This window comes from Rhinatrema bivittatum, chromosome 5, assembly GCF_901001135.1.
Source record: "Rhinatrema bivittatum chromosome 5, aRhiBiv1.1, whole genome shotgun sequence".
Lineage (NCBI taxonomy): Eukaryota > Metazoa > Chordata > Amphibia > Gymnophiona > Rhinatrematidae > Rhinatrema > Rhinatrema bivittatum.
The window spans coordinates 241556251-241573272 of NC_042619.1; the positions used below are offsets into that span (position 1 = coordinate 241556251).

The following is a 17022-nucleotide window of genomic DNA, read 5'->3' on the forward strand; positions in this document are numbered from 1 at the left end:
TGGTATGTGTATATCTTTTTGCAACTTTTCTTTATTAAAAAAAAACAAAGTGAGATTTATTTAAAATGTCTTTCCCGGATACATACAGAGGGGACCCTCAATATGATTACAAGAAATCTCACCCATTTAGTGCATTTGAGAGACAAATGATGTAACCCCTCTTCCTTAAGAGAAACGGTAGTGTGCCTAGAGGCTGTTCATTCCACTTCAGGCTCAGACCCTGACCAAAACACTGTGATTAGTTCACCTACACTGGTAGGATTCAGCCTCTGATCACAAAGGGAATCGGGGTGCCCATGCTAACCAAATGACTTCTTACTGCACAGTTTTTCTGAAACACCCTCTGGGTCTCACAAGCAGTGTGATCAGAATAGTGAACATAACCTAGAATTTAAATTCAGCCATTTCTTTTTATCAGACAAGGATATGGGGCTTGGAGGCACTGATTGCACAAGTGAGAGAAAGCAATACCAAAGAAGACAGTCTCCCTGTTTCCCCTGTACAAGACCACATGTGGAGCTTTTGGGCAATGATATACAAGTGATGGAAGGCTCACCAGCTGATTAGAAGGCTTACGTATCCCGAGAGAGTGGCCAGGAGGAGGCTGCTCTTGCTTAGGAAACAGATGATTGGCAGCCAAGCTAATTACACTTTTGGACCCTACAGAAGGTTTTGCAGATTTTTTTTTCCTCCCAAGGGGAACAAACAAAGCAAAGAATCATCCCCTCTAGCTAAAGGGTACTAGACTTAGGAATTAGAAATTGAATTGTATTATTCAGTCATTATAACATTAGCATTTTTATCTTTGTTATTTATGATATTTTCTGTTTTATATTGTTTGTAAATCGCATTGGGATTTTCATGGGATGCGATACATCAAGCAACAACAACAACAACAATAATAATAATAATATAGACTACCACCTTCAGAGGAAAGGATGGAATGATGCAATAGTTGGCCCTGAAAATGGTCATGCCCACAATTCTGAGCGACTTTCAAAAGGAAAACCAACAAGATTCGAGAGGAAAATGATGCAATTAGCCTTAAGGAAAAGGCAGAAGACCCCATACATGATTACGGCTGGAACACATCATGGTGCCTCCTTAAAATCAGTTTCCCGCCATCGTATTGCCAAGGCTACACCACCCGACACCAAGGGAAGGCCTGATGGCGGGCCTAATGCTTATTCCTCATCCAACACAGCCCAAAAGGTTTATGGCACAGGTCTACAGTTATTGCCCCAGTGCAATGTTTTTGCTATAGTTCAAAGTTGTTATTGTCATTACCATTATAAAGTGTTTATAAAGTGTTAAAAGTGTTTACTGTAGGAGGAGGATGATAAAGAGGTACCCGAAACATTGTAATCGTCAAGGAAGGGGTGGAATATATCTAAGTTGTTATTGTCATTGCCATTATAAAGTGTTTATAAAGTGTTAAAAGTGTTTACTGTAGGAGGAGGATAATAAAGAGGTACCCGAAACATTGTAATCATCAAGGAAGGGGTGGAATATATCTGTATTCTGTATTTTGCACTATGACTCTCTCCAATAAAAATGATAAAAAAAAAAAAAAAAATCAGTTTCCCCTTTTTAATGTTTCAGGTTATGGCCTCTTGTCTTTTCCAAATTTCCCATATTATATTCCATATCGCCTAACACATTCCGTTCCCTGGGCTGGCTGGGGCGAGGAATGCTGTGGAGGTAGTGCTCCCAATCCCTGTGGGCGGAGGAAGTCTCAGCCATGGCTCAAGAGCGCGAGTGCAGCGGGTTGCAGCGGCAGCTACAGCCTGTGGCCAAGGACTGTCACTGCTGCAGTGGCCGGGGTACTGGGAGGAAGAAGGGGTGGGGGAAGAGTGGGTTATAAAGTATGGGTAAAGCCCCAGATGGCTGAGAATGAAGGCTTATGGTGCTGCAGACCGATTGAGCTGGAAGCCAAAATGAGCAGGAGGGAACAGTCGAGCCCAAAATAAAAAATGACAATGCAATATGGGGTAGAATTTTTGTTGTCCAGTCAGCGAAGTCCTAACGCCAAATGCCACCTTAAATCAGAGTCTGCAGAGATGGCGAGAGAGAAGCAGGGCATGTACCAAACCATATTTTAACCTAAGTAGATGGAAGCAGGCCCTGAAGCAACCTTTACATAGGCGGAGAGAGTGTGGGCCTGACAGAATAGGGACTGCAGCATACATTTATTTAAGGGGAGGGAATGGGGCATGCGCTGACATGGGGGACGAACAGCTCCCTTATGGCCAAACAGGTTAGGGCTCTTCAGCTTGGAGAAGCAGCGGTTGAGAGGGGATATGACAGAGGTGTTTATAAAATCATGAGTGGGGTGGATCAGGTAAATAGAGGATGGTTATTTACCTTTTCAATTAATACCAGGGGGGTCACACCATGATGAAACTTTCAGCCAGCAGATTTAGAACAACTCTTAGAAAGTATTTTTTTCACTCAGCGCACAATCAAGCTGCAGAATCTGTTTCCAGAGGACTTGGTCAAGGCATCTAGACCATAAACCAGGGGAAGCCAATGCTTATCCCTGGGAGTGAACAGAAATGACTCTACTCTTTGGGATCTGCCAGGCGCTTGTGACCCACAATGGCCACTGTCAGTTAAGGGATGCTGACCTCGATGGACTTTGGGCTGACCCCACGTTGCATTTCTGATGTTTTTATACCTTTATATAAGGGAGTAGGACTGGCATTGAAAGATACCATTATATAAAGGAAGGGGATCAGGTGTGCACAGTTATATAAGAGAAAAGGAGTACTGAAGCTTCTCTTTATATGTGGGAGAGAGAATAAGGAATGCACTCAAGGATGCCTTCATATAGGAAAAGGAGAAGACAGTGCATATTTTTGCATCATTTTATATAAGGGGAGGGGATAGGGCAGCTGCTGAAGCATGCCTTTACATAGCAGAAGCCCTATTTATCTCTAAGGAAAGGGGCGTGTTGAAGCAGAGAGGGACAGTGCATGCAGTGAAGCATGCCTTCATTGCAAGGAAAGGTGGGGATGGCAAGCACTAGTTACACAGATGATTACGTTTGAAGATGGCCAAAGGTCCACAGAGTACAATTCTCTTCCAACTGCCCAGGTGCTATTTCGACACAGTAATCCAGGAAAGGTGCAAAAAATATCGAGACTTTGTGGAACAGGAGAAAGATTCCTCCTGACCCACAACTTTCAGCTGACCAAGACCCTGTATGAACACTCTAGGGCTGAATCATCATCTTTAGTGCTGGCTTCTTTTTCCTCTAAAAACTTGCCAGTTCTCTTTAAAAGCGCTCATGACCATGTTCTCGGGCAGGACGTTCCATAATGTCAGCTCTCTTTGAACGAAGAGCATTTCTGAAGATGGGGAAGCCTATTTCTCCTTAGCCTGCCACTTTTGGATGGCCGTTCCATAATGGACATTAGTTAGACATTAGTTTGACTAGCTGTGCAATTTCAATTTTGGGTGCTAGGTGACTGCAGGCGGCGGCGGTTACCTGGGGAAAGGTGACTGGGAAGAGGATTCATTTCTTTGTCCACCATCTTTTGGTACAAAGCTCTCAGGCTGAAGGGCTCCACAGTGAACGGTAATGTCCCCGTCAGCATAGCGTACATATTCACGCCTCTGTACAGCAGAGAGGAAATGCCAAGTTACAAGCTGTGCTTAGATAAAGGAGAAGAAAGCAAGAAGACAATTCAAAGATGCATATATTGTGCAACAGCTGGAATGGTGCCCTTTGCTGTCAGTGAGGGACTTGGATATAGCTCTGTGCTAGCAGGGTTTACAATGGCATGAGGGAGATGAAGGCAGATATATTCTGTAAGATGTTTGGAAAGGTGTTCTCGACTTCCAGTCCAAGCTTCTGAGATATACTCTGTAAAGATGGAACTGTAAGGGAGATTCTGAGACTGATGTATTCTATTTGGGATTGCATTTTGGGGAGGGATTCTGGATAGATATATTCTCTCATACAGGCCGATACAGTACAGTGCGCTCCGGTGGAGCGCACTGTTAGCCTGCGTTTGGACGCGCGTTTGACGCGCTAGCTTTACCCCTTATTCAGTAAGGGGTAATAGCGCGTCGAAAATGTGCGGCCAATTCCTCTGAAACTAAAAAGTTCGATCATCTTGTTTATTGTAAGACATTCTTATGTCATGGTTATTGTTGGAATGTAAACCGACTTGATTGGTAACTCTGTTACTTGAATATCGGTATATAAAAGTGCTAAATAAATAAATAAATAAATAAATAAATAAATAAATAATAGCGCCCGCAACATGCAATTGCATGTTGATGGCCCTATTAGTTATTCCTGCGTGGTTCACTAAGTAAAATGTGCAGCCAAGCCACACAATTTACTTTCATAAATTAGCGCCTACCCAAAGATAGGAGTTAATTCGTGCCGGCACCGGGAAATTGTACAGAAAAGCAGTAAAAACTGCTTTTCTGTACACCCTCCGACTTAATATCATGGCGATATTAAATCGGAGGTCCCAAAAGTAAAAAATAATTAAAAAAAAATAAATTTTAAATCAGCCCACGGCTTGCGGGTTGAAAAATGGTTGCTCAATTTTGCCGGCGTCCGGTTTCCGAACCCGTGGCTGTCAGCAGGTTTGAGAACCGACGCCGGCAAAATTGAGCGTCGGCTGTCAAACTCGCTGACAGCCGCCGCTCCTGTCAAAAAAGAGGTGCTAGGGACGCGCTAGTGTCCCTAGCGCCTCTTTTTACTGCGGGCCCTCATTTGAATACTGAATCGTGTGCACAGGAGAGTGGCCTGTGTGCACACCAGGAAAGCGGGCACTCGCCCTCTCTCCCGCGACTTTTACTGTATCGACCTGATAGCTGAGGAATCCTGTTTGCCATTCCGTGAGGATTACAGGCACTAGTTTCTGCTGAGTGGGGAATCTAAAGGCTTGCTGCATTACTGGCCACATAAACCGTAGACTTCTTGCCCGTGCTTATGGTGATTGTGCACCAGTTGGCCTGGAAGGGAAGAAGCCAAGCTGCTCTGGAGTGAGCAACCCCAGAACAACCATTGCTGATAGGACAGAAGAATGATAGCTAATCTAGAAGGGCCATCAGTCCCAGCAGACCCATGACCATGACTGGGCCAACATCATTTGAAGTGACAGATACATGAGCTGTAAACTAAGTCTGCTCAATTTGCTGGACAGAAACTACAAAGTGGGTCAAGCTCTAGAAAGAGCAAATCTTGAAATGCTATTTTTTGTGATTAATATACAGTGATACCTCGGTTCTCGAACATAATTCGTTCCAGGAGGACGGTCGAGAACCAAATTGTTCGAGAACCGAAGCAATGAAACCCAATAGGAAATAATGGAAACTGGATTAATTCGTTCCAAGCCCCAGAAAATGCCTATTTACTGGCCTAATTTGTATATAATATGTAGAAAAACATGAGTCTCAACAAGAAATAAAACATTGGCAGCCTTTATAACAGCTTTATTCTTAAGGAAAGTAGAGATGGTTGATTTTGGCACGCCATACTCAGCAGACAGATCCGAAACACGTGTGCCCTGTTCATATTTGGCAATGATTTCTTTCTTCAGCTCAATAGTTGTTCTCACAGCTTTCCGCTTACCTTTGTCTGCATTACCACTTCTGGCTTTCTTTGGACCCATGTCTAAGGGTTAAATTCAGTGTAAAGCGTGACTCTCTCCACAAAGCGTGACTCTCTCTCTGCACTCACACTGATGACGCAAGCAAGGCGCGCTGGGCCGAATGAACGCCATTCGGCTCAACTCGGCTCATCTCGGAAGTTCGAGTTCCAAATATTTGTTCGGATTCCAAGACAAAAGTTTCTCGAATCTCCTGGTCGAATACCGATTTGGTCGAAAGTCAAGGCGTTCGAGAACCGAGGTATCACTGTATACAGTTGTGCACTTCCTGTTCCTATCAGCTCCTTGTTAAGATTGCAGAAGCAGTCTGCCCTCAGGCACTGGACAGGGCTGGAGATCTGGCATTCAGTGCTCATGTCTATCTCAAACAGGGATGAAGTTTTATTGTAAGGAATAGCTCAGGATATCCCCGAGTTCAGAACAAGCCATTTCTCTCAGATTGTTTACAATGCTCTTGTTCTGAGCCAGACTGAGCGTGCACTGCTCTGGCTTTCAGGACATCATCAGATGTATTTACTTATGTTTGGTTTACGAATCAGATTCGTTTGCATAACTTGATTGTTCTGTAACCCAGAATGGTTTGGGGCCCTCCACACTGGATGTATTTTAGAAGAGCATCAGATAAAAAAAAGGTCCCTCCTGCATGGGGAATCTGCTTTTTCCCCATTGTTTGTGATGGGGTTTGGTGAAATCATGTGCTTATAGTGCAGACAGCCAGCTCCTGCCAGACGTCCTCACTGGACCAGTCACCCCGCTAATGCTGCTAACACCCTATTATATACTGCATCCAGGGCCAATGCTTTTTAAACCAGGAGCAAATCTCATAGGACGTAAACTCACATAGACCAGACGTCTACTTTGGAGCCGTATTTTTTCCGAGCAAGCAGCTCTGGGGCTGCGTAGGCAGGGCTTCCACACTGTGTGCTGAAAGGGTCGGTGTATCCCAAAAGGCCTGCGCAGTTGCTTAATCCAAAGTCTGTGAAGAAAGTAAGTATAAGATAGCAATTTTAATACTGCAAATGTTAAAAAGCCCCACGTAACTAATGTCAGCATGGTTTTTGATAAAGCGGGCGGGATGCACTAAAGAGATTTTCCCACTTAGGATTTTTTGCCGTAGAAACAGAACTGAAGAACCTTAATGAATCAGGCCTTGATATCTATGGGAAGAAACGCTGATTATGTACACCTTTGTGGAGATGTTGTACAGTTTGCTTACAATTAAAGGTGGGTATGTTTCTTTTTCCCAAAATGTTCTTTTGAGCTCCCTTTTCTGCTGCGGATGCTGTATTCCTCCTTGGGTTATGTCAGAGTACTGCTTTGCCTTCTGCTGAGGTCACTCTGCAGCTGCCTGGACTGTATTCCTACTCTGAGGGTATTGGGAGCCCCACAGGCCACATTTTGATTACTCAGAGGGCGACTTTTGAAAGTTTTTACATGGGTAAATGTGCATTTATCTGATTGTAAATGGCATTTGAACATTGTCCCCCACCCCCCACCCTCAATTTAATGCAGGGGCAGGGGTGGGGGAAGGAAATTCTCACGCATACTCTTACCCCTCTCCAAAGCACTCATGATCTCCTGCAGACCCAAGTTTTTAAAGGAAAATGCATTGACCTGTAACCTCCCTGGGCTCCCCTTAATGTGCATAAACTTATTTTTGCAAACAGCAGAACTCGATTCTTAGGCAATAAGCTAAATAGATTACAGAAAATATGCATGCATATACATATATATATAAAATCTTCCCATTACTATGGTGCCACAAGTTCTAAGGTAGCTTTTTGTTGGGTTTTTTTTTTCATTTTACGCCTGCAGCGAGAACCAGACTGCTGGGCACAGTCACGCACTGGAATCTGTGCAAGCTCTGCCAGAGACGCGTGCCAGGTCTCTCGCGCTCCCTTTCAGTAACTCCTCTGCTCTTCCTAGTTCTGCAGAGTCGCAAAACCCTTTCAGGAGCTCACTAGTCATGCTGCGAGCAAGCCGGCAGGCGACGAGGGGGCCGTCATCCCTGCCTTACTTACCAATAAGTTTAATGTTGTCGTCGGCATCTAGCAGAAGATTCTCTATCTTCAGGTCTCTGTGAGAAAACACAAGCAACAATAAGAGTGGATGAGTGCTGGAAACGATGGAGCCACACCTGGTCAGATCGCAGAAGGGAGGTATCCGGCGCATCCCTGAGCCGCGCGCAACCCAGGCGCAAACAAGCAGCATTCAAGAAGGCCAGGCCCGGAGTTTTCTTACTGAAATGATATTTATTCTACGTAAAAGTTATGCTTCCTGCACCTCGCGGAGAAGCTGTTACACTAACTCTGAAGCAGCTCATAGAAACCTCTAGGAATGTTGCATTCTTTCATAAAATGCTAAGCTTCCTTTAGCGGAAATTGTTTCACCAGCTGCCACTTTGCCCACGCTTTAAACAGAGCACTGAGGCTAAGTGTGATCTGGGCTACCAGGAGGATGAACTTCTGCCAAGGTACAGATCATCTGAGGACTCGCTACCGTCTAAAGACGCTCACGTTCCCCTCCCCCACCACCACCATCACTTCTGAGCAGGATTTCTGAGAAAAAGAGAACAGAAATCCCAATCAAATTAAAAAAAAAAAAATCTTCTCTTGCTCTCCCTTCCAATAGCTCTGTAATTCTGTAATGGTAATCAAAGTTTCATTCTGTTCTTTAGTTAAGAAAAAATGTCCATGAACAGATGACTGAGAATAGAGACATCTGGCTTTCCCTGATCAATAGTCCCTTCCAGTCTTTGACACTCTTGACTGTAATCATGCTGACGAAGATCCAACTGTCTGCAAAGACGTCCTGATTTCCTGGGGGATTCTGCTGCAGATGTCAAAAGTACTTGCCCCGAGCCTGGCTGTCTCTCAAACAGATACCCCCCACGGACGGACGCCAGGCAGGAGGAGAGAGTAGCAGAGCCTCACAGAAAGACCGCCATTGGATTTTATTTTCTTCTGATGCAGAGGCAGTGATGCTGCCTGCCTGAACGCTGCTACTTTTAGAAAACTATCCTGGCCATGTGAGCTTCATGTACGATTAGGGAATAAGCTCTGACACAACCAAACCAGAGGTGGATGTCAGAGGTGTGCAAAACAAATTATGTGCAGATATATTTTTAGTAGCAAAATCCCTCCCAAATATTTTGCATTCTGATTTCAGTAACAGAGTTCAGAGTGCTACTGCGTATCTCAGCACTTTTGCATCCCTGTTCCAGAGTTATTGGGGAGGAGGGACACATACACACACACACACACACACAAAATACAAAACTGTAACAATTTACCATCTCATTCATTTCTCTGTACCTTTGAACAGAGGCTTAAGAGGGGGATTTTTCTCATTTTCTGCCTAAGAACACAGGCACACAGAGCAAAATGAACACAAGAGACTTCAGATTCTCTCTCTCATAAGCACACACACACACACCTTTCAATCTTCATTTAAAACTTTGCTTAGACTCTACCTCAAATCAGGGCCAGATTTAGGAAAGATGGGCAGATGCCTAGGGCACCAGATTCTGAAAGTACCCAAAAACTGAGACTCCTCAGTTACTGTCTAACTTCTAGGAGAGGCAAAACTCCATCGCCCCCAGTCCTCTACCTACGGGTACTGTAATCTTAAATCCAGCCTTGCCTCCAGGGCTCTTGGAAAGTAACATTTGCGACTTTGCATCGTGCTCTGAGGTATTTTCAGCTTCTCTCATGTCTTACACAGAAAACTGCCTCAAGCTATTTTAGTAAGAAGCAGTTTTCACTGTTTAAGCACAAGTATCTCCCTCTCTTTATAGAAACAGTTTGTTCTGTGTTGTCTCCTCAACCCCCACTAAACCCCCACAGAATTATATATTACTTCTTTGCACGTAAGAACAGCAGCAAACTAAACACAGTCAACCCAGGGATTTTATTTTGCTGAGTAAAGCAGAAAGATTTCCCCTGATTTATGCGGCCAGAACTACACGGGTCTTGTTCCTATTTTGGTGGCGATATACAGAAAGTGGCTCTCGAGGCTAACCTGTCCTGGTGGTCCGTTTGCCCAAGAGTCAGGTGCTTTCCCTGCCCTGGGGATCAGCTGCACAGCACAGTCAGGCTGTCTGCTTGCTGAGGTGCCACCTGCTGTGGAGCTGTGCCTCAGAACTGCTTCCCGACCAGGGTGTTACGGCACACCGGTGGGCCTTCAGGCCCCGATCAGTCGTGCCGTGGGAAAGCCACCACAGCCTGGTGCTCAGATCCAGGCCGGCACCCGGGCTCTGCTCTCGGCCACAAGAGACACCAGCAGTGGCTCTTAAACATGGAGGAGCTCCTTTCTGAGAACATGTGCAATCACGCATGCCTCCTCCCTAGCTACAGCATAAGCCCTGGAGCATGGTGATAAATAGGCAGCATGCAGGGTGCAAATAGCTGGGCAGCCCCTTCAGTTCCCCCTCCTAGGCCTCCTTCAACCTCTGTCTTATTCCCAGGCTGAGTGAGATGGGGAGAGTGTGCACTTGGCCCAGGATGTGACTCACACTGAGTGCTGGGCAGCAATGGAGGAGCTTCGTGCAGCAGTCAAGACAACTAACTAAACTGGCTGCCCACAACACACTGACTGGAAAAATGACCTATCTGATAATTTTGTTTTCCTTAGTGTAGACTGGTGGACTCAGGACTGTTTCCATCTGCTAGCAGGGGAGCACATAACCCATTGGTCCTGAGTCCATCTGGCTACACACTAGGAAATTCTCCCTTCTCCTGCCCTTGCATACAGAAAGAGCTGGTCCATCATGATGGGTTCATGTGCACCTCCTCATTCTTCCTTCCTTTGCTTTACAATTAGGAAAATAGCCTGGTGGGGCTTTCAGTGTTTCCCTCTCTCTTCTTTTGACCAGATGGTTCCTCTCCATGTCTGCACTGCCTACTCCGTGGAGGTTGATGTTCCACCCAATATTTTTGTTAATGTAGACTTGTTTTGGGCTCAAAAAGATAGGGAAACACTGTGCTAGAGCCCCCCCCCCCACACACACACACACCTCCACACACACACACCCCTATCTCCGCTTTCCAAGTATAACCCCCCAAGTATCAGGGAAGCAAAAAGAAAGCTGCCCTGCTCCTATAAAATCTGCCTGCACTGTCTTTATGTCCTGTAGCTGTTATGTCTTATTTCAAGTGGTTCTAAGATTTATGAACAAGTTTAGGTGAAACTTGGATAGCAGCAGTGCACTCACACTCTCTTTTGCCTTTCGGTGCTAATCCTCCAAGCCAATCAGTCAGTGAGGTGCAAGGACCTACCCGGGAGCTCTCGGATTTGGCCTGGAGACTCCGGAATTCTAAATGAATTGCCAGATCTCCAAGCAAACTCCAGGAACTGCTGAGGCAGGCTGCGCAGACTCCAGAAGAAGAAGGAACATCAGCTGCGCGGTCAGAAGGAGAAGCCTCAGCCTGCACAGCGTAAGAAAAAGCAGGGGCAGGATTTATCTGCAAGGCCAGAAAGAGGAGGAGCATTGGCCCACACAGTGGGAGAAGATGCAGGAGCAGCGTCAGCCCATGCGCCTGGAAGAAGGAGGAGGACTCCCATGTGGGCCTGAAGGAGAAGGTGGAAAATGCTGGTAGGATTAGGGTGGGGAGAGAGAGAGAGAATGAGCAAGTATGTGTGTGAGAGGGAGAGAGAGGGCGTGTGTGTTTGTGTGAGAGAGAGGGAGAGTAGTGAGTGAGCATGTATGTGGGAGAATGAGAGGAGTGAGCAAGTGTGTGATTGAAAATAAGCATGTGAGTGACAGAAAGTGTGGGAGGGGAATGAGAGAAGTGAGAGTGAGTGAGTGTGTGTGTGTGTGAGTGAGTGTGTGTGTGTGAGAAAGTGAGAATGCACATGTGTGTGTTTGAGAAAAAGTTTGTGCCAATTCATGCTAACTCAATGCAATCTCAGGGTGATTGGAAAACCAAAATTTCCAGGTATGGTGAAAAGTATCTCACTAACAAACCCCATCAGCCAACCGAGTGGCTGTATACTGCGTCCCTTCTGTTAGATTTTCTTTTATGTCCCAGAGCAGAGTTTTTATGGATCTTATGCTGGGTCTCACCTGTGAACCACCCCTGCTCGATGCAGGTGTTCCACGGCTAAGATAAGCTGCTTGATGTACTGACGGGCTTCATGTTCCTCCAGACACCTCTTCTCATAGATCTTGTGCATTAAATTGCCGCCGGGGCACAATTCCATCACCAGGTAGTAGCTGTTTTCTGTTTCCAGTATATCCAGCAGCTGAGCGATGTTAGGATGCCGGATCATTTGCTGGATCTGCCCCTCGCGCCTTAGGTTCTTGGTGACATACGTGTCCTTTTTGGCTTTCTTCTTGTCAATGACTTTGACTGCCACCTGCCGGAACACAGAAGCAGGAAGGTCAGAGCGAGCACCTGGACTGGATGGTTCTACCTAGGCACAAATTAAAATACAACTGTGCTGTCCAGTCGCTGTAGTTTCAGCCAAAGCAAAGGGGGAGGGGGGAAAGTTTTCTGGTGAACACGAAAGTAGCCCCAAAGAGTTCTTCCTGCAAACATAAAAGAAACTGCCTAATGCGATTATCTTAATTCATTTCAGGATAGGATAGACACAGAGGTACATGTAGGGATGTAAGGACAAAACCAATATTAAATGGCTGCTTGCCAACTGTGTTTACTAAAGAAATGTCCAGTTATCTGCTGCAGGGGGCTTTCTGGGGCACCCTCCTTACATTATGCTCTGGAAACAAAGAGGGACTCATGGAGCAGAGCAGACCCTGACAGCACAAACCAACAAGGATGCCAGAGCTGAATATAGAAATGTTACATGACAAGATTTAAGGGCACCCTGGATTGAACAAAACTTTTCATACATTGCAGTACTTTTCCCAATAAATCAGAACCGTACTACTATATCTGAAGATAGCCCCAACAAGTGCCTCGGGTGGAACTGGTTAGGTGCCTGGCCCTTTTAATCCTGGCTGAAATACAAATTATGCATTTTACATTTCCAGCCTGCCAGTGCTGCATTATTCTCGTTCAGGTCGATGCAATGCCCTGCGCTGGCTGCACGGCTCAACATGCAAATGGGCGCACATTTTGGATGCGTGTCCATAACCACCCAATGCAGAACGGGGTTAGCCCATACAAAACGCGCATCCAACCAATCACGTAGCTAATAGCACTCACCTCATGCAAACCCATGTTGATGAAGCTATTAGCTATTTCCCCCCAATGCAAAAAAAAAAAAAAATGTGAGCCTGGCACACACATTTTTACCCTCAAAAATTAACGCCTGCCCCGCAGCAGGGGTTAATTCTTGAGTAGCCCAAAAAGATTACAGAAAAGCAGAAAATACTGCTTTTCTGTAGTTCCTCTGCCGAGGAGGCGCTAGGGGTGCACGATTCCCCCTAGCGCCTCCGTTTTACCGCGGCAGCCCGTTTGCATATTGCCTCAGGTGCCCGGACAGGTGCACAGGCGTGAGTTAGGAGAGCGGGCACTCATGACTGAGCTCCCACTTTCCGCGTGCCAGTACTGCAACGGCCTGATAGCACAGCAAAGTAGAGGCATAAGAGCCAGTCACACAGCACCGTACCATGAGGGGTAAAAGAGAGCATAGCTTTACTCTCAAGAGTTTGCCTTCAATGGGATATTGTCAACACAGCATGCACGCATCTGAATAGGAAGCAGCACACAGAGAGGATGACGAGGGGCTTTCGCTGCCTCTACTTTCAATCCCGAAATAGCGCGTGACGCGCTGCTCCTTGCTGACTTCAAGCCTGTCAAAATTGGAAGGCCAGCAGCGACCAAGCCGGCAACGTAGCTTCATTTCCTTGCCTAATGTGTACTAATGACATGCATTTCACATGCTTTGAAACTCCACACGCAGGACTCCATTGCTGGTGAAAGCGGTTATGTAAGAAATCTGCCCATTATAGCCACAGCATCGTGGCTGCTACTGATACAAACTTTGGTGTCTACTACAAAGGAAATGTCATGCTAAAGACATGGTGGATGCGTAAGAGCCCACTCCCTGACATTTCCAAGCGTCATATCCACGTGATATGAATCCCAGTGTTAATATGGTTGTAAAAGAAAGTTGCCTGACAGATACTAAGGTGGAGGGGTAGCAAGGCCCAGGCTCAAAGCATGACTTGGACTTTATTTATCTAATGCATGTAAGCAATCACACGCTACAGATTAGGAAGCAATGGGTTGGTTTTTTTTTTGGTTTTTTTAAATTCTTTATTTATCACTTTTCTAATACAATTGTATCACAAAATTTATAAAGGAAACATGTTACATTACATTAGCTTGAAATAATATCATGTCAGATTTAACAATTCCAAAGAAATAAATACTAATGCAGTAAACAACTCTCATTTTAATACAACCTTGGGGGACAACTTTCAAGGAGAGTAATAGGAAAAAGGTTAATTAATAGGACTTAACCTGAAAGGGGGACTGTATCTATTTTTATTCCCCTGAATTTACAGTATTCTCTGAGGGGATTTGAGAATCTAAATAAAGCTTTAACTGCTCTGGGGAAAAGAAGATGAAAGTATCTGCTTCTTTTTTAATAATGCATTTAACAAGGGTATCTTAGGAGAAAAGTAGCCCCCAAAGATATCACAGCCTGCCTCATACACGGAAAACCTTTCCGTCGTTCCTGGGTTATTTTTGAAATGTCCGGAAACATACGGACCTTACTTCCATGAAACAATGTATTTAAATTCTTAAAGTAGGATATCATTAATCTACTAACATCTTGTTCTATTATCAAGGAAACTAGAAGAGTAGAAAAATCAATGATTTCGATAGCTGAAGATTCTGGGAAATTAGTAAGGTTCTGTAAGTCCACAGAAGGTGCTGCCTGCTGGTTTAAACGATTTTGTGCTGGAAGGAAGTATGCCTTATTTATTAGTGGAAATTGAGTTTCAGGCAATAAAAGAACTTCAGCGAAGTATCTTTTTAAAGTAACAGTAGGCATTTCCCCCATAACTCTAGGAAAATTAATTAATCTTAAGTTTAAACGCCGATTCCAGTTCTCCAACAGTTCCAGTCTTCTGGAGAAAGCAGCTCTATCTTGAATAGTGGCCTTATTAAATTCTTTAATTTGTGAGATCTCAGATTCTTCTTTTCCCACTGATATCTGAAGCTGACTCAAGGAATTTTCTTGTAGAAGAATTCTAATATTAGTTTGTGAAGCAAATGAGTCCATCTTAGCGTTACAGTCACGAACTGCTAGTGTTAACCCCGCAGAGAGTTCCCATAAATTTTCCAGGGTAACGACCGCTGGCCTCACCAGAGGATCAGGTCTGGCCTCCGTTGTTGTGGGGGTCGATTCGGAGATTGCAGATGGTGATGCCGGTTCAGCGTGGGTTGAAATTCCTTCCCTCGCTGAGCTTTCTCCATTTCCTAGCTCTTCTTCTTCGAAACTTGCGCTTCTCCCAGCAGCCGTATCGCAGTGACCTCATCGGTCCACGGCGGTTGCCGGGGGACGAGTATCGGGGGGGGCTGAGGGAAACCTTGGTCCCAGGTGAATTCGCCTCTCCTCTAGGCGCTTTCACAGCGGGATTCACCACCTCGAGTTGTGCAGCTCCCTGGGCGAGGAAGGATGTTATCAGAGCTTGCTCGGATAATTGGGTAGGTATAGAGGGGAAAACCCTCACCTTCCCTTTTCTTTTCGGAGGCAATTTGAGGAAAAACGTCTGCAGAGTAGGAGCAGCTCTGTTCCATACACCCGATCAGGATGCCGTCTTGCCCCACCTTCCGCAATGGTTTTTAATATACATTGCTTTTTTTTTCCTGCTAACAAAGATTTCAGGAGGTCCTTTGATATTCTTCAGTTTTGCAGACTGCCACGTGTGACTGCATTTCTAAAGCAGTCACGCTGCATTAGTTTTCAATCAAAAGCCACAAAAAAACCCCAAAACGATCAAACCCTTATTATTCTTTTTTTTTTTCCAAATAAACTTGTTTTGGTGTCAGTGAATGGAGCAGCTTCTCTTGGATCTGCCTGGATGACAAGTGAAGAGGCAGCACATTGTCTCAGGTGGCAGCTATCTGTATGGAGCTATTTCTGTAAGCTTCCTGTTTCTGCCACCTTCAGAGTCTCACAGCATCCCACTCTCCCCGAAATACCCACGTTAACAAGTCTGCCATTGAAATCCATTCCAAAAACGGCTCGCTGCCTAAAGGCCACGGCTAATATTAGTCCTTTTACCATGATAATAGAACCCGATGTGCTGCCTTGACAGAAGCCATTTCTCCAGGCACCTGTCATGCAGAGAGCTGAATTCCTAGCAAACAGGGCTTTTCTATTTATAGCTCTGTGATTGGATTTATATTCTGCCTTTCAGCCACTTCAAAATGGATTACTTTCAGGTACTGTAAGTACTGGAGTGCTAAGCATGTGTTAGTGTAATCTCGTACCTGGGTACACTGGAAAAATTAAACGTCATCTCAGTGCACAATCACGGACGAAAGCAGGTCCCAGGAGCCCTGAGCTCACCGTGGTTTCCGCATTCAGCATGGAGGCCACATGGCAGGAAGCTGCTCGCTGAGCCGCCAACAGAGGGAGCAGCCGTGCGCACCCTTCAGGTGCGCTTTTAGCTAGCTGCACCGCTGTATCCTTCTGCGAGCCAGCCTAAGCTTAGATCATTCCAAGTGATAATGAATAGAAATGCAGATGTTGCCCGGGTGAGCCAGCCTGTGATGAACGCATCGCTTTCAGCTGGGTTCTGAAGGCACGGGGAATGTCAGGGTCCGAGGAGCTGTAAAGTAGTGTACATCACTGATTTTCAAAGAGAAGCAAAGCTGGTCAACTCCCTTTGAGAAGGAGCACATGTTAGGAGCAGCCGCCCTTTTGTGGAGGCAGCGGAAAGGGAGGGGGACTTGTGAAAATGTCCGAGATCTGGGCTGTTTTTCTCCTACCACCCTGGAAGCCCACCGGGACTTTTAGTGGGACTGAGGGCGATTTTCAGAGAATCCAGTTCAACCAGGTAAACGGCTTTGTCCTCCGAGTGGTGGAGGTAATTCTTCAGCTCAAAACCCAGGGCCCCTCCCTCCCAAAATGGAATGTGCTTTCCACCAAGTGGATGAATGGACAAGTGGGTAGAGCAGAGGGCTGCATACCAGGGAAACCAGGAATCAAATCCCACTGCTGCTGCTGCTCGTGCCCTTGGGAAAGCCACTTTACTCTGTATTACTTCAGGTACAAATTGAGGGCCTGATGTGCTAAGGCTTTTCTCCCATTCTGTGTCTATGGGAAAATGCTTAGTACAGGAGGCCCTGTGGAGACAAGGGCAGACCTACAGCAGCTGAATATAATCCGCTCTGAAGTGCCATGCAAGGTGGAATCTAAATGAATAATCAGCTAATCACTGCCAGAGCAGGTGGATTTTGTG

At 45.6% G+C, this 17022-nt stretch overlaps 1 protein-coding gene across 3 annotated transcripts in view; it reads right to left on the reverse strand.

Moving 5' to 3' along the window:
- The window catches only part of HUNK (hormonally up-regulated Neu-associated kinase), a 62318-nt gene that overhangs the window by 20828 nt on the left and 24468 nt on the right, over nt 1-17022 (reverse strand). For 2 of the 3 annotated variants that reach the window (XM_029603596.1, XM_029603597.1), the window contains exons 3-6: nt 11698-11990; nt 7655-7710; nt 6474-6609; nt 3491-3618 (exon numbers count right to left, since the gene is read on the reverse strand). In XM_029603596.1, coding sequence (XP_029459456.1) covers nt 3491-3618; nt 6474-6609; nt 7655-7710; nt 11698-11990 — 613 coding nt within the window. Of the gene's footprint in view, nt 1-3490; nt 3619-6473; nt 6610-7654; nt 7711-11697; nt 11991-14918; nt 15699-17022 lie in introns of those variants that run through there. The other variant, XM_029603598.1, reaches the window with a different exon arrangement.